The sequence below is a fragment of the Chiloscyllium plagiosum genome, unplaced genomic scaffold (assembly GCF_037043375.1).
Source record: "Chiloscyllium plagiosum isolate Xiang-an unplaced genomic scaffold, Cpla_swu_hap1 HiC_scaffold_1, whole genome shotgun sequence".
Classification (NCBI taxonomy): domain Eukaryota; kingdom Metazoa; phylum Chordata; class Chondrichthyes; order Orectolobiformes; family Hemiscylliidae; genus Chiloscyllium; species Chiloscyllium plagiosum.
In genome coordinates this window covers 23,480,678-23,498,891 of record NW_028270139.1, presented here as the reverse complement: position 1 = coordinate 23,498,891, position 18,214 = coordinate 23,480,678, and the positions used below count along the sequence as shown (strand labels likewise).

The 18,214-nt window shown below is 41.7% G+C and overlaps 1 protein-coding gene across 4 annotated transcripts in view; it reads right to left on the bottom strand.

Moving 5' to 3' along the window:
* egf (epidermal growth factor) overlaps nt 1-18,214 on the bottom strand; it is a 172,406-nt gene that overhangs the window by 61,790 nt on the left and 92,402 nt on the right. For all 4 annotated transcript variants that reach the window (XM_087981173.1, XM_087981118.1, XM_087981124.1 and 1 more), the window contains exons 9-11: nt 11,572-11,697; nt 9,517-9,653; nt 3,232-3,380 (exon numbers count right to left, since the gene is read on the bottom strand). In XM_087981173.1, the coding sequence (XP_087837299.1) occupies nt 3,232-3,380; nt 9,517-9,653; nt 11,572-11,697 (412 nt within the window). The remainder of the gene's footprint in view (nt 1-3,231; nt 3,381-9,516; nt 9,654-11,571; nt 11,698-18,214) is intronic.

The window sequence follows — 18,214 nt, the reverse complement described above, 5'->3', positions numbered from 1 at the left end:
CAGGAGCACCCGGAGGAAAGCCACGCAGACACAGGGAGAATGTGCAAACTCCACACATACAGTTGCCCGAAGCTGCCCTGGTGCTATGAGGCAGCAGTGCTAACCACTGAGCCATCGTGCCGCCCTTAGACTTAAGCATAACCTTTTCCTTGGATGGCTTTTTATTAACATCTTACAGTTGTTGACCTGATTATACCTGGTCTTCAGAAATTAAGTTATGAGGAGAGATTTTACAAATTATGCCTGTTTTCACTAGAATTTAGAAGGTTAAGGGGTGATCTGATTAAAGTCTTCAAGATATTGAGAGGAAAAGACAGGCTAGATAACATATTTCCACTAGTTGGGGAATCTGGAAATATAGGACACAGTATAACAATTGGAGACAGACTGTTCAGGATAGATATTAGGCAATACTTCTACACACAAAAGATGTTAGAGGTTTAGAGCTGTCCATCACAAACTGCTGTGGAATATGGATCATTTGTTTTTAAATCTGAGAAAGATAGACTTTTGTTAATCAAAGTTTTTAAAGGAGATGGGCCAAAGGCAGGTATATGGAGTTGGGCCATGGTCTCATTGAATGCTGGAACAGGTTCGAGGAGCTGAATAGCCAACTCTTGTTCCTATGTTCCTGTAACTATCACTTCAACGGTTGTTTCCAGGATTTGAAGTTTATCTCTGCATTTTTCAAGTTCATGATGATTTTCATTATGCATGATGGTAAATATGCATTGAGTATATTCAATTCTGCAATGAAAGGTGCCTGAAACTTCAGTGTCTGGGAATTCCTGAGACCTCAAGAAATGTGCGAATACTCCTGCCAGCTGGTCTGCACTGGATGTGAGCACTTGGCCAGGGACTCCATCCAGGCCAATCTCTCCATCAACATCAGCAAAATGAAGGAGCTTATCATTGACATCAGGAAGCAGGGAGGAGGACACGCCCCTGTCTGCATCAGTGGTGCTGATGTGGAGATGGTTGATAGCATCACATTCCTATGAGTAACGATCACCAACAATCTGTCCTGGTTCACTCTCAGCGACGGTCAAGAAAGTACCTCTAACACCTCTACTTACTCAGTAGGCTAAGGACATTTAGCTTGTCCAGAAAGACTCCTCCCAATCTTTACAGATGCACCATAGGCTGCATCCTATCTGGATGCATCACAGTGTGGCATGGCAACTGCTCTTTCCAAGACCGCAAGAAACTACAGAAAGTCATGAACACAGCCCAGTCCATCACACAAACCAGCCTTCCATCCAACTCCATCTACACTTCCTGGTGCCTCAGGAAAGCAACCAACATAATCAAAGACCCCTCCCACAGTGTTTCTACTCTCTTCCATTCAGCAGAAGATATAAAAGTCTGAAAATATGCACAAACGGATTCAAGAACAGCTTCTTCCTTGCTGTTATCAGACATTTGAATGGACCTCTCGAATGTTAGTAATAATCTCTCTCTCTCTCTCTCTGCGGTGGTTTTCTTCGCTTTGTTCTGCTATGCACTTTGTATGGTATGAGCTGCACATATAGCACACAAAACAACACTTTTCACTGTACTGCAGTTCATGTGACAACAATAAATTGAATTCAAACTCAATACTGCCTTAATCTAGGAGGATCTAAGATATTTGCCTCCACTAAATCATCAAGATGAGTCAAATGTTCATTCACTGTCTCTATGATCAGCAATAGAAATCTAGAATGCCTTCTTGGGATGGTCATCTTTGTCTTAATGCTTTATCTCCTGGCATTTGAAACCTCCCCTTTGAGGAATCTTCCTGTAGTCCCACGGATGGAGAGTGATTCCTGGCACACACTCCAACCTCAATGACTTCCATGACTGCTGAATGAGAAATATTCAAAGCTACACAAGTATCTTCATGCAATACAGAAAAATAACAATATTAAGGATGACATGCAATATTTCTGTGATCTCTCTTCCATTATATTAAAGTGTAGCAATGCATTGATGTTTTTGCTCTGATTTTAATATTACCGATGTACCAAAGTTGAATAGAAGACGGCCTGAGAATTTTTGACATCAATCATAGCATTGAATCTGAAAGAACAGACACATCTGCCCATGTATCCAATTTAACTTTAATTTTCTGCCATTCACCATGAATTTAATTGGTGAAACCGTGAACCTGGAGAGACTGAAGTCATACAGTTGGCCTGTTATAAACTAAAGAAGTGCTGGAAGTTCTGTGGCATTCTGAGGTATGTCTTGGATCATTTGTCCGGTCTCTGAAAGTCCAGAGGCTGCAAGATCTGGCTAAAAGTGTAAAAATATGACACGTGTTGCAGCTATGAGTCCCTTTCTTTAAGTGGTAAAACACAAAGATATGACACCAGCACAATACAGTCATGTTGAGCTATTCCACTGCAAGTGAGCCACATTGGTGCATGGTTAATATAGGCATTGTGGCACAGTGGTAGTGTCCCTGACTTTTAAGCCAAAAGGCCTGGGGTTAGGTCTGACCTACCCCAAAGTTATCATTTGTTATCTAAACAAGTTGATTTAAAAACTCCATAAAGAGGAAATAACTGATATTAGGTGGGGGATGGTGTCGACCTGTTGAATTTGTGTAGATGATAAACTATCTTAGTTTCTCTCCTGGGCGGGGGGGGGCACGGTGGCTTGGTGGTTAGCACTGTTGCCTCAGGGACCCAGGTTCGATTCCACCCTCGGACGACAATCTGTGTGGAGTTTAGACATTCTCCCCGTTTCTGCATGGGTTTCCTCCGGGTGCTCTGGTTTCCTCCCACAGTCCAAAGATGTGCAGGTTAGATGAATTGGCCATGCTAAATTGTCCATAGTGTCCAGGGATGTGTAGGTTAGGTGCATTAGTCAGGGTAAATGTAGAGTAATATGGTAGGGGAATGAGTCTGGGTGGGTTACTCTTTGGAGGGTCGAAGTGGACTTGTTGGGCTGAAGGGCCTGTTTCCACACTGCAGGGATTCTAACTCTAAAATACCGATTACCGTAAATGTGTTTGAAAAATGAGCAGCAGTCATTGCTGAGTTTTGGAATACAATCACCTCTCGACCTTAGATTGAACTGAGTTTACCATTTGATTATTTCCAAATCCTATTTCATGATGCTTAAAGCTACTTGCTCATGGGTAACTTAAGGAGCACTGACAGATGTTAAGCTAAATACAGATTTTGATCCAGCATTTAAAATTAAGGTAAACCTCAAGAATTATCAGTCTAACTCCGGACATACCCTCTGTCAGTCCAGTATAGTTTACGGTTAATCCAGTCAACAGCTAGTCCTTCAGGCAAATCCAGATTATTGCTAATAAGTTCCTCACGCTCAGAACCATCCAGATTAGCTCTTTCAATCCACTTCAGGCCTGTGTGAGCAAAATAAATCTACAAAGGAAATAACAGAAAATCATTAAAAAGATGTTTAAAAAACCCAGATCAGTCTTTTATATGTTAAATTATCGAATGCTTGTGTAGGAATACTGTTGTAGAGTTTTTGACAACATGAAAAGAGCCCGTTCAGCTCATTGTATCTGCACCAGTCAATACCTTGCATGAGCCATTCACAGCATCCTACAGTTCTTTAGATAAGTTGCATTTGTTTCAAGCTGCATATAGTGGCTGGAAGATAAATACTTCTTTTGGACACTCAGTTTTTGAATGAGATGCTCCAGAGATAAACCTCCCGTAGTTAGGTACAAAGTAAGGCTCCCAATAAGAATATAAGGAATAGGAGCAGGGGTAAGCAATTCACTCCCTTCCGTCTGTTTATGCCATTTAATACGATCATGACTTTTTCGTCTTGGTCTTCAACCCCACTTTCCCACCTGCTACCTACAACCCTTTGACATGCTGCTAATTAAAAATCTGCCGATCTTCTTAAATTTACTCAGTGTCCTGGCATCCACCGTACTCTGGGGTATAAATAGTATAGATTCATGATTCTTTGACGGAAGTAATTCCTCTTCATCTCTCCTTTAAATCTGCCACCCCTTACCCTAAAACTATAACCTCTCATTCTGGATTGCCTCACAATGGGAACTATTTACTCTCTGTCTGCTTTGTCAATCCCCTTTAACCTCAACTAGATCTCCTCTCATTCTTCTAAATTCTAGCAAGTACAGGCCTGAACTGTTCAAAGTGTCCTGACTGCCCCAACAACACCTCTCAGAACCTGAATGCAGAAAAATATACATTGTGAAATATGAGAGAGCCACTGTGAAAATAACAATAACTGACCAAAAATATCATTTTCAAAGGAGTAAATAATTCCTGACCGAGCTTGCAGTATTCTTTGTAGTGATGCAAACTCAAATTGACAGGGTCAGTGATACGTTATGACTAATTCTCATTAGGTATAATGTTCACAGGGAGTTCAGTCCTAGACACATTAAAGTTCTGCCAATTCATTTCAATGGATAGGACTGTGTCCCTGTAACTTCATATGCGAGCTATTTTTAATTATATTTACTATTCATTTGGTACCATTGTCTAGCTTCAGAATACTGGATCAGTGGTGCTGGAAGAGCACAGCAGTTCAGGCAGCATCCGAGGAGCAGTAAAATCGACGTTTCGGGCAAAAAGCCCTTACCCAGCTTCAGAATACAATCAGTTCTGCTGTAATGCAGTAGTTTCATTCTCGTGCAATCCTATGTTATAAGAAAATCGCAGTATCATTTAAAGTAGTGGGCCTGGAATCATGTTATAACCAAAATTTGTTTTAAAAGTTCACACTATAGAAATAGTATCCCCAATTTATCAATTGCATTATCGTGAATTTGCATTAAAAAAAAGCACATTATAGCAGAATGATCTGTACCTTTGAAAAAGCATTGCATCAAAGAGTAGTAGGTACCAAGAGTATTGCATTCATATTGTTAGAACAACAGAAAAAATACTTGACATTACTGGCACCATTGAAAACAATCCTAAAGGCCTTTTATTCGAATCATAGAATCCCTCCAGTGTGGAAACAGGCCATTTGGCCCAACAAGGTCTACACCAACCCACTGAAGAGGATCCCTCCCAGATCCATTTTCCTACATTTCCCATGACTAATTTACCTCACCTACACATCCCTGAACACTATGGGCAATTTGGGATGGTCAATTCACCAAATCTGCACATCTTTGGATTGTGGGGGGAAACCAGAGCATACAGAGGAAACCCATGCAGACATGGGAAGAATGTGCAAACTCCATAGAGATAGTCGCCTGTAACTGGAATCAAATCCGGGTCCCTGGTACTGTGAGGCAGCAGTGTCTACCACTGACCCACCGTGCTTTTGGGGCTATAAACTAAAATGAATGCAGGGTAAATGGACATGGTGGCAATCAGCCCTACTCCTGTGCATCAAAACAGAAAGAAAAATTAGATAAATTTCAAACAGCAAAGCGTTTGAATATAGTGGAATGGTGATTTGTTTACAGAGGGTTAAGAAAATTATAATAATGACGTGATGTCAGTGTGTGGAGGTGAGGAGACTTAGGAGTGATCATGGAAACAAATTACTTTGGGATGGGGTGAACTGACTAAGTTTAAGTACTAGAATGGAGAAGGGTGCAGAATGCATCAAGCCCGGGAGTGACGAGGATGTAGATGAAGGTTTAAGAGACAATGGGGCTGAGACACTGATTGAAAGAGTTTATTTTCCAGAGCTGTTTGCAGGTGTTAATGGTAGACTGAATGTCGATTTTGAAGTTCAGTTAAGCTCAGAGATGACGAATACAATATTGTCAAAATCCATCAGATTTTGATATAGTGAGTGCCTAAGGAGGAAAAAAGAAATCAAGTCAAAGTGACAAGGACCTTGCCTTTTCCTGGGAAAAATGAGATCTGGCTGGAAATGGATAAATAGCTTGGCAACTCTGGAGTTATTGAGGTCCTGTTGAAATTGATGATAGGACCTCCTTAGCAGTTTTTAGTTCTGTTTCCTATCTGGAAATTGACAACTAAACCAATGACTGGGAAGAAATTCCAATGGCAGGATGCTGCAGGTAAGGTTCTTGAGACTGATTCTTGAAAATTGGAAAGGGGTAGACAAGCCTTGATCAAGAAGAGAAAAGTAGGTTAGTTGTGGATATGATGAATGTGGGGAAACAGATCAGGAATCAATGGCAGAGAGGAAGGGGGTTAGTGTCTGGAGTGGTTACCCTGGAGATTGGGGCTTAGGGAGATTGAAATTCTCTCAGACGGGTCCTTGGATTGAGGCCTCTAATCCTACTGATTCAAAGTGAGCAATGACACAAACATTTAACTATGGTGCCATCAATTCACAGCTACTATGTTCTCATGAATTTCCAGATCCCATGGGATATTCTGTCACTCCATGGTTGGATACTGGCATGCCTCTAAACATTGACTCCTATAAAAATGTTGGCAAACATGCACACAGTACTGGGGATACATTGTGCAAATGTAACTCTAACCGCTCCTACATACATTCTCTCATGCTTGTCATCACAAGTGAAGGGGAGAATTAATATTAAGGTGGATGTTTCTGTGGGATTGAGGTTGAGTTGCTTTAGTGAAGAGGATAGCAATCTGGTGGAAAACTGGTGGGGAGCACCTGTCAGTTGCAAGGGGAAGGCCCGATGGAATTAAGTGCCCATCAGGTATGGAAGTGGCCAGTCTCAGGTCTTTCCTTGGATTGAGGATCCAGGGGCAGAAATCCACCCCTGGCAAAAGACATCCGAACAGAAAGCCAGGAGGGGTCCATTTCTCATCACTACTGGAAACAGTGGCTGTTGCCAGCACTGCACACAGGAGAGGCTCAGGATTAAAAAGGGATCCCTGGAAAACATGGCGGACAATGGAATGGAGGAGGAGTCAGTGGGACTTTTACTGCAGACTTCACCTCGAGGCTAATAGCCACCAGGCAACAACTGACCAAGTCTTCAAAGTCACCAGAGTCTGTCTCTCTTCACTCCACCTGCCAAGGTCAGACCTGCAAATAGATGTAGTGGGAGGGTAAGGAAGAGAAAACATTTCAAGGGCATATAGGTGTCAATTTTCAATTATTATACGTAATCTGCATAACATCAAATTGCCATGAAGGCTGGAATTCTGGAATGAAAACACAAAGTGTTTGAGAAACTTATCATTGCCACCTTCTACACAGAGAATTCCAACATGTCTTTCAGTTTCCTTCTCCGAGGATTCTCTCCGCTCTGTGTTGTCAGCTGTGTCTGATCTACTTCCCGCTCTTCTTACCTCACTCCATTCCTCCCTTCCAGAACAATGATAGGGTTAGCCCTGTCCTCACTTCCTTTTCCACAGCGCCACACTCAAAAGATCATCCTTCACCATTTCCATCGCCTCCAGAGGGATACCACAACCAAATACATCTTGCCCCTCCCTCTCTTGACAGCATTCCACAGGATCCATTCTCATCCTGGTCCGCTCCACCTCTTCATCCCCCACATGGCACCCTCCCAATGCAATTACAGATGGTGTAACAGTTGCTTCCTTACCTTCTCACTGATCAAGACCTCAAGCACAACTTCTCGAAGACGTGTGATATTTGTATTTCTTTCAATCTATTCCACAGCAAACATGTGCTCTCCTCTACATTAGCGTCACTAAATACATTCTGTTTTGCTGAACAACTCTGCTGAGTCCACCTGCCATGTTACCATGTTCCTCTCATGCCAGCATTTCTGTGCTCGGCCTGCTACAGTAATGCAACAAAGCACACTGTAAACTGGAGCAACAGCATCCCCTTTTCCGCTGAGTCACTTTATACCCTTCAGGACCCAAAATAGAGTTATAAAACTTCAGACTATGAACTCTGTACTTCATTTTGATTACTCCCCTCCCCACTCCCAGTCTCTTGTTTGCATGGGTTTTCTCTCAGCAAATCTGACCTATTTTATGACATTAACATGCACCTGCTTTTGATATGTCTATTATTAGCTCTTTGTTCCCTTTTGCTCAATGCACTGTTCCTATCTGTTCCATTGCTCCTCCTTCCTTCTTTTCCCTCAACACGTATCTATCACTTTTCCAGGCCTCTTCAATTTCAATGAAGAATCTTATTGGACTTAAAATATTAACTTTGTTCTTCTGTCCACAGATGCTGCCAGACTTTGATAAAGTCTGCACTTTTGCAACTATATATTCACTTTCACTGTTATTCAAAAAATCTGATACAGCTCAGAAAGAGGCCATAAAGTCCAATGTGTTTGCATTATTATCTCGTGCCAATCTCTTGCACATCACTTCTACCCAAATAAACATCCAATGCCTTCTTGAATGCCTCTTTTGAACCTACAGTTAGCAAATATTTAGGCAGTGCAATCCATACCCTAACTACTCACTGCATGATAACACTTTTTCTTACATTGTCCTTGCTTTGTTTGTGCATACCTTTAAATCTCTCTTTTTTTTCATTTACAAGTGAGAATAGCTTCTTCCTGGTGTTGGGATAGGAGTTGGGGAGGGAATAGGAAATGAGGTGTTGGAAATGGGATCCTCAGTTGAGAAAAAAAGGAGAATATGCCAGAGGCACGCCAGTGGAAGGTGGCAGCATAGGAACTGATGTGTTGGAGATGGAGGAACTGGGAGACTGAGGTGAAATCCTTGCAGGAAGCAAGGTGTGAGCTAATGTGGTCGAGGTAACTGTGGGGGCTGGTAGATTTTTAACAGATATTGATGAACAACCTATGCCCAGAAATTGAAGCCAAGACATCAAGGAAAGGAAGGGAAAAGTCAGAGATGGTGCAGGTGAGGTTTACAGCCTCTAGAATTCAATATTGTATTCCACAACTTCAGAGTTTGAGCCCATGATGTCAGTTCTCCATTTCCCTTTTGTTCCATTCCTCAGCACCAGCACATCTACCCCACCCTGTCCCCAACCACCAGTCCTCCACACTCATGTCACAGGCTTGTCTTGCTCACTGTGTTCTTCGCCAAGAGGATCCATTTTTGCCCTCTCACATTCATTTGCATTAATTTGCATTCATTTCAAATCTCTGTTTCTCCTTCACTTTGAATGTTAAGTCTGTCTCACCTACTACAGATGATGCCAAACCCATTGAGTTTCTCTCTGTACCAAATAATGTCTTCACAGCCAATCCCCCCCCATTAACCCTGCACCCCCCCCACTCCCCACCACTGACATCAACTAAGTAGACATTAAATAGTTCAATTTTGTGATAGAGGTGAGGATAATATCACAAAAAGCGAGGGATCAAACTTCACTGTTAAAGGATAATGTCAGTAAATGCAAATTATTTCTGAGTAAACCCTGCCATTTGTGGGACATTTCATAGCTTGATTATTTGCTGCTTAAAAAAAGGTTCATCTGTTTAACAGCCGTTGATTTTACATGGGCTAATTGCTCTGCAGACAAGTAAATGTCACCTCAATGATGTAAGATATCATTGCCAACAAAAGTTTCTAAACTTCTGTGCGTAGAATATCAATGAAAAATTAAGGTATTAATTGAAACTTGAATTGAAAAATTAATTATGCGTGTACATATTCAGGAACCATCTATGAACAGGTTTATAATCCTGCTTACCTTATTTTGCACAGGGTCATAATCAAGCGCAAAGACTCTTCCCATCTGTCTTTCCAGAACAATATGGTAATCTGTTCCATCAAAGTTTATGCGCCTTATGTCCTGGCTATTTGCAAATAACAAAAATGGTCTAGGACCTGGTGAATACAAATTAGCATTATTTTCGGTATAAGTTCAAAAAGAAAGTTTTTTAGATTAGATTCCCTACAGTGTGGAAACAGGCCCTTCGGCCCAATAAGTCCATATCGACCCTCTGAAGAGTTAACCCACCCAGACCCATTTCGTCCCTGACTAATGCACCTAACACTATGGGCAATTCACCTAACCTGCACATCTTTGGACTGTGGGAGGAAACCGCAGCACCCGGAGAAAACCCGCACAGACACGGGGAGAATGTGCAAATTCCACACAGACATTTGCCCAAGGCCGGAATTGAACCTGGGTCCCTGGTGCTGTGAGGTAGCAGTGCTAACCACTGAGCCACCGTGCCACTGTGTCCACTATCAGATCCAAAAAATATATGTTATGTAAAGCAAAGGTCTCCAGCCCAAATTATAATAGAGAGCATAAACATCCAGGCTCAGAGACCATCAGCGTTTTGGCTGCAGTTTTCATAAATGTTCCCATTTGGTTAAAAAAAACTATTAACAATTGTGGTTTAGAAACCTGAGGACCAGAGGTCAAGAGAGATGAGGAGGAACAATGCATTAACAGTAACAGTTACAAATTGTGATCTTGACACCACAGCAGGGAGACAAATCTAACTGGAGGGATGTTAACACAAAATTTTGGGAAAGATGGACAAGAACTTGAAGGGTTTTCGCTGAAGAACAAAGATTCAAGATTGAGTGGTAGGTTGCAAGGGCAGAGGATTTGAAAGTAGATTTTCTTCTTGGGAGTGGGGCAGGGGAGAAGAAAGAAATTTTGAAAGAAAAGCAGACCGTAAGACGTTACGCAAGAAAAATTAACCATTTAGACTTTTAGCCCGCTAGGGGAAGGGTGATGTGGAGTGGAGAGTGGAGGGAGAGCAGAGTTATAGAACATAGAACATAGAACATAGAACATAGAAGAATACAGCGCAGTACAGGCCCTTGGGCCCTCGATGTTGCGCCGATCCAAGCCCACCTAAACTACACTAACCCACTATCCTCCATATACCTATCCAATGCCCTCTTAAATGCCCATAAAGAGGGAGAGTCCACCACTGTTACTGGCAGGGCATTCCATGAACTAACGACTCGCTGAGTGAAGAACCTACCCCTAACATCAGTCCTATATCTACTCCCCCTTAATTTAAAGCTATGCCCCCTTGTAATACCCGACTCAATACGCGGGAAAAGGTTCATACTGTCGACCCTATCTAACCCCCTAATCATCTTGTACACCTCAATCAAGTCACCCCTAAACCTTCTTTTCTCTAGTGAAAACAGCCCCAAGTGCCTCAGTCTTTCCTCATACGATTTTCCTTCCATACCAGGCAACATCCTGGTAAACCTCCTCTGCACCCGTTCCAATGCCTCCACATCCTTCCTATAGTATGGCGACCAAAACTGCACACAATATTCCAGATGCGGCCGTACCAGAGTCTTATACAACTGCATCATGACCTCAGGACTCCGGAACTCAATTCCTCTACCAATAAAAGCCAGTACGCCATATGCCTTCCTCACCGCACTATTTACCTGGGTGGCAACTTTCAGAGATCTGTGTTAGGTGGCCACAGTATAATTTCGTTGCTTAGCAAAATACAGTTGAAATGATACCAAGTGTCATGGACAAGATAAGCTTGACAGAAGACAAGAGAAAGAATAGATCATTTTACAAATCTCTTCCTCATTTGAAGTCTGTTTTTTACTGTGTGCGCCTAATGAACAAAGTCCACATTCTGATTGTAAATTTGTAAATTTTATATTTCTACAGATCAATTAGTTTCTGTTAAGTAGTTCTTGAGAGAGCATTTTGAATTGTAAGTACTTGACCAAAGTCCTTCCCCATGCATGTTCATTTAGAATTCATGATTTACTAAAACTCTCAACATTAGGAATTAATATTGACCTGAAGCAATGCAGTGCTGCCCATCAGGTTGTAGCTGATAACCGGCCTGACATTCACATTTCCAGGATACTGGATTCTGCAGTACACAAATCTGGCTGCAGCCACCATTATCTGGTGCAGTGCAACCTGAAAAAAAGAAATGAGTTGGGTCATGGAATCACTCATAACTTAACAATGCCCACTATTAATTCCTTGTCTGTTTTTTTTTGTCAATAGGTTGCCCTTTAGAAAAGGTATTTCTGATTTATACAGATTCTTATACAGATGCTTAATACAGATTCATATCATTAAAATAGTTTCAACCTGAAATAAAATTTCCTTTCACAAGTAGAAAGGATACTTCAAGAGTTCCTACACAAAGACACAATAATGCAGTCCAACAAGTAGATATTTTCCCTGCAGCAGAAACCAACTCTGCACCAAAAATCCCTTTAGTCAAATATTTAGTACAATTACAACAATTAAGTTAAAAATCACACAACAGCTAGTGCTTCCAAATAAACTTGTTGAATTATAACCTGATGTTGTGTGATTTTTAACTTTGTACATCTCTGTCCAATATCGGCATCTCCAAATTATAACAATTAACATTTCATATTTTTTAACATGTTGACTAATGGAACATAGGAACACAAGCAGGGCATTCAGCCCATTGAGTTTGTTCCACCTTTCAATACAATTGTGGCTATTCATTCACTTCAATGACTTTTAATCATCCCACCCTAACCCTGTGTGCTATTGGTAATCAGAAATCTATCATTCTCTACCTGAAACATACTCAAAGACTGAACTTCCACAGCCCTCTGTGGGAGACAATTCCAAAGGGTCTCAACCCTCTGATAAAAGAAAACTCACCTCAGATCTAAGTGACTTGCCCCTTATTTTCCCTGGTTCTAAACTCTCCAATGGGGGGAAGCATTTACCCTGTCTATCCTTTTAAGTAATTTGCAGCTTTCAACCAGATTACATCTCATTCTTCAAATCTCTTGAGAATATAGGCACAGCTTGCCTATATTCTTTAGAATCTCTCATCATAGGGCAGTCGTATCATCCCAGGAACAAGTCTGGTGAACCTTTGCTGCACTTACTCGATGGTAATATCAGTCGTGAGACAAGGAGTCCAGAACTGCATGTTACTCCAGGTGCAGTCTAACCAAACTTCAGTACAAGTGAAATACAACTTCACTCCTCCTTTTCTCAAATCATCTCATGATAAAGCCTAAATAAAGTTAATTAATAACATTGGAGTGCCATTACAACAAATTTATCACAACTCCGGAAAATCATTAGTTACCTAAATTGAAAATGAATGGCTTAATGATTCTGAAAAGTATTAATTTTATGTACAGAAATAAACTAGAATTGAAAATGATCAGAGTTTAAAAGCACATTTCACTACCTGCAATTCCCCTGTTATCTTTGTCTTTGCCAAATGCCTTTCAAGCTCCCTCTTCAAATTACTGATGTTATCAGCCCCAGTTTCCTCTGGTTGTCAATGGTATGACTATTTGCAGGGAGACTTAAGAAAAACGGTTCATGTTCCCAGAGCATTTAACATCAAATTCAATAGAAATAATCTAGATGGAAAATATTATTGTAATTTGTTTAGCCTATTTCTTTATTAAACTCTTATTTCTCCATTTTATATTTAATTTTACTGTTTGAAACCCGTAGACACTCCTCTAAAACTCTTTATTGTGCCAGTGGTTCATTTAGTTCCATTTAGAATCCTTCATTTATGTCAGTATTTGACATACTAATCAATGCCAAATGGAAATTAGATTGTTTTTTGGACAGTCTATTACATTAAAAACGTGCGGAAGATGAAAGATGATATTGGCACATACTTTTCCACTGAAATAATGGAAATAATAATGATATTCACCATTATTACTTATGTGCAAATACTGCTGTGCCTTCAGTTGAGGACAAATGCACTGTTTATTTATGGAAACTCAACTATTGCTATCCAAAGCTGTCTGCCTTGCAATTGAAATTCATTAAATGGCATGTGATTGTAGTATTTGTGTAGTACTTTTGAATTAAACACATCATCCATCTTTGAAGAGGTGTTCGGACTCCAGGCCTGTCCATTCCCTCTTGAATGAACGACTGCATCCTTTTTCTTTAACTTTATTTTTCTTGACTTAACTTTTGAATCAAATTCATTTTTTCTTTTTTCTGCGGCTGTGGTGGTGGAGAGAGTCTCCTCGGTGCAGGTGAACGGCAGATCTGGTCCATTCCTCATAGTCAGCGTCTTGAACAACTGTTCCAATGTTGATGAATTGAGGTCCATTCTTTTCTTCTGGTGTTTTGGCATCTGCAATAGCAGCAGAGTGAATGACTCTTCCATCCTCAGGAGTTAATTTATTGAACTGGTCAAACAGTTCTTGGAAATTGACAATGTGCTCAGTCCTTGAGAGTTATAGAGTCACAGAGATGTATAGCATGGAAACGGACCCTTCGGCCCAACTCATCCATGCCAACCAGATCCAGTCCCACCTGCCAGCACCCTGCCCATATCAGTCCAAACCCTTCCTATTTACATACCCAGCTAGATGCCTTTTAAATGTTGCAATTGTACCAGCCTCCACAACTTCCTCTGGCAGCTCATTCCATGAATGCACCATGCTCTGTGTGAAAACGTTGCCCCTTAGGACTCTTTTATATCTGTCCCCTCTCACCCTAAACCTATGCCCTCTAGTTCTGGTCTCCCCCGCCCCAGGGAAGAGACTTTGTCTATTTATCCTATCCACGCCCCTCATGATTTTATAAACCTCTATAAGGTCACCCCTCAGCCTCCAACGCTCCAGGGAAAACAGCCCCAGCCCATTCAACCTTTCCCTATAGCTCAAATCCTCCAACCCAAGCAACATCCTTGTAAATCTTTTCTGAACCCTTTCACATTTCACAACATCAGACCAGAATTGCACACAATATTCCGAAAGTGGCCTAACCCATGTCCTATACAGCCACAACATAGCCTCCTAACTCCTGTACTCAACACTCTGACCAATAGAGGAATGCATACCAAACACCTTCTTCACTATCCTATCTACCTGCAACTCCACTTTCAAGGAGCAATGAACCTGCACTCCAAGTTCTTTTTGTTCAGCAACACTACTTAGGACCTTACCATTAAGTGTATAAGTCCTGCTAAGATTTGCTTTCCCAAAATGCAGCACCCCTCATTTATCTAAATTAAATTCCATCTGCCACTTCTCAGCCCATTGGCCCATCTGATCAAGATCCCATTGTAATTTGAGGTAAACTGCTTTGCTGCCCATTACACCTCCAATTTTGATTTCATCTGCAAACTTACTAACTATACCACTTATGCCTACATCCAAATAATTTATATAAATGACTAACAGTAGTGGACGCAGCTCTGATCCTTGTGGCACTCCACTGGTCACAGACCTCCAATCTAAAAAACAACTCTCCACCATCACCTTCTATATTTACTTTGGAGCCAGTTCTGTATCCAAACATTCTTCCTGTATTCCATGAGGTCTAACCTTGCTCACCAGTCTCCCATGGGGAACCTTGTCGAACACCTTAATGAAATCCATATAGATCAAGTCCACTGTTCTGCCCTCATCAATCCTCTTTATTACTTCTTCAAAAAACTCAATCAAGTTTGTGAGCCATGTTGACTATCCCTAATCCGTCCTTGCCTTTCCAAGTACATGTACATCCTATCCCTCAGGATTCCCTCCAACAACTTGCCCATCACCGATGTCAAACTCACTGGTCTATATTTCCCTGGCTTGTCCTTACCACCCTTCTTAAACAGTGGCACCAAGTTAGTCAACCTTCAGTCTTCTGGCTCACCTGTGACGATCGATGGTACAAATATCTCAGTAAGGGGCCCAGCAATCACTTCCCTAGCTTCCCACAGAGTTTGAGAGTACACCTGATCAGGTCCTGGGGAGTTATTTACTTTTATGCATTTCAAGGCATCCAGCTCTTCCTTCTCTGTAATGTGGACATTTCTCAAGATGTCACTATCTATTTCCCTACATTCAGTATCTTCCACATCCTTTTTCACAGTAAACACTGATACAAAATATTTATTTAATATCTCTCCCATCTCCTGCGGCTCCACACAAAGACCGCCTATGAGGGGCCCTATTCTCTCCCTAGTTACCCTTTTGTCCTTAATGTATTTGTTAAAAACCCTTTGGATTCTCCTTAGCTCTATTTGCCAAAGCTATCTCATTCCCCTTTTTGCCCTCCTGATTTCCCTCTTATGTATAGTCCTACTGACTTAATCCTCTTCTAAAGATTAGATTAGTTTCGATTCTCTACAGTGTGGAAACAGGCCCTTCGGCCCAACAAGTCCAAACCGCCCCTCCAAAGAGAAACCCACCCAAACCCATTCTCCTACCCTATATTTACCCGTGACTAACACACCTAACACTATGGGCAATTTAGCACGGCCAATTCACCGGACCTGCACATCTTTGGATTGTGGGAGGAAACCGGACCACCCGGAGGAAACCCATGCAGACACAGGGAGAATGTGCAAACTCCACACAGACAGGCAGGAATCGAATCCAGAACCCTGCTGCTGTGAGGCAGCAGTGCTAACCACTGAACCACCATGCCACCCACCATTAGATCTATCTTGTTTGTACCGGACATATACTTCCTTCATTTTCTTAACCAAACTCTCAATTTCTTTAGTCATCCAGATTCTCTATACCTACCAGCCTTCCCTTTCATCCTGACAGGAATATACTTTCTCTGGATTCTTGTTATCTCATTTCTGAAGGCTTCTCATTTTCCAGCCATCCCTTTACCTGCGAACATCTGCCTCCAATCAGCTTTCAAAGGTTCTTGCCTAATACCGTCAAAATTGGCCTTCCTCCAATTTAGAACTTCAACTTTTAGATCTGGTCTATCCTTTTCCATCACTATTTTAAAACGAATAGAATTATGGTCGCTGGCCCCAAAGTGCTCCCCCACTGACACCTCAGTCACCTGTCTTGCGTTATTTCCCGAGAGTAGGTCAAGCTTTGCACCTTCTCTAGTAGGTATATCCGCATACTGAATCAGAAAATTGTCTTGTACACACTTAACAAATTCCTCTCCTTCTAAACCCTTAACACTATGGCAGTCCCAGTCTATGTTTGGAAAGTTAAAATCCCCTACCATAACCACCCTATTATTCTTCCAGATAACTGAGATGTCCTTACAAATTTGTTTCTCAATTTCCCTCTGACTATTAGGCAGTCTATAGTACAGTCCCAATAAGGTGGTCATCCCTTTCTTATTTCTCAGTTCCACCCAAATAACCTCCCTAGATGTATTTCCGGGAATATCCTCCCTCAGTACAGCCGTAATGCTATTGCTTATCAAAAACACGACTCTCCTTTCTCTCTTGCCTCCCTTTCTGTCCTTCCTATAGCATTTGTATCCTGGAACATTAAGCTCCCAGCCCTGTCCATCCCTGAGCCACATTTCTGTAATTGCTATGATATCCCAGTCCCATGCTCCTAACTATGTCCTGTGTTCATCTGCCTTCCTTGTTAGGCCTCTTGCATTGAAATAAATGCAGTTTAATTTATCAGTCCTACCTTGTTCTCTGCTTTGTCCCTGCCTGCCCTGACTGTTTGACTCGTTTCTTTTCTCAACTATACCAGTCTCAGATTGATCTCTTTCCTCACTATATCCCTGGTCCCACGCCCCACCTTACTAGTTTAAATCCTTGTGAGCAGCTCTAGCAAATCTGCCTTCCAATCTGGGTGCAATCCATCTTGTACAAGTTACTTCTACTCCAAAAATGCGAATCCTTCTCCCCGGTATCAGCTCCTCAGCCATACATTCATCTGCTGTATCCTCCTATTCCTACCCTCTCTTGCTCACAGCACCAGGAGTAATCCCGATATTACTACTCTCAAGGATCTCCTTTTTAAAATTCCTGCCTAACTCTCTACATTCTCAATTCAAAATCTCAGCCTTTTCCCTTCCAATGTCATTGGTTCCAATATGTACAATGACCTCCTGCTGGTCCCTCGCCCCCTTGAGAACATTCTGCACCCTCTCTGAGACATTCTTACTCCTGGCACCAGAAGGGCAACACACCATTTTGAGTTTTCGCTGCTGGCCACAGAAAGGTCTGTCTGTGCCTCGGACTAGAGAGTCCCCTAACAAAAGTGATCTCTTGGAACTCAACATACCCCTCATTGCATTAGAGTCAGTCTCAATACCAGAAATTTGGCTGTTTGCGCTACATTCCCCTTAGAATCCATCACCGCCTACATTTTCCAAAACAGCACAGATAGCCACAGAAGACTCGTGCATGACCTGCCTGCCTCTCTTACCTTTCCTGGAGTTAACCCATCTATGTGACTGTATCTGCAACTTTTTCCCTTCCTATAACTAATATCCATCACATCCCCTTGCTCCTGTAATTTCCTCATTGCCTCTAACTATCTCTCCAACTGATCCATTTGATCTAATAGGATTCATTTTACATTTTTTACATTACATTACATTACAGTGTGGAAACCAGACCCTTCGGCCCAACAAGTCCACACCGACCCGCCGAAGCGCAACCCACCCATACTCCTACATTTACCCCTTACCTAACACTATGGGCAATTTAGCATGGCCAATTCACCTGACCTGCACATCT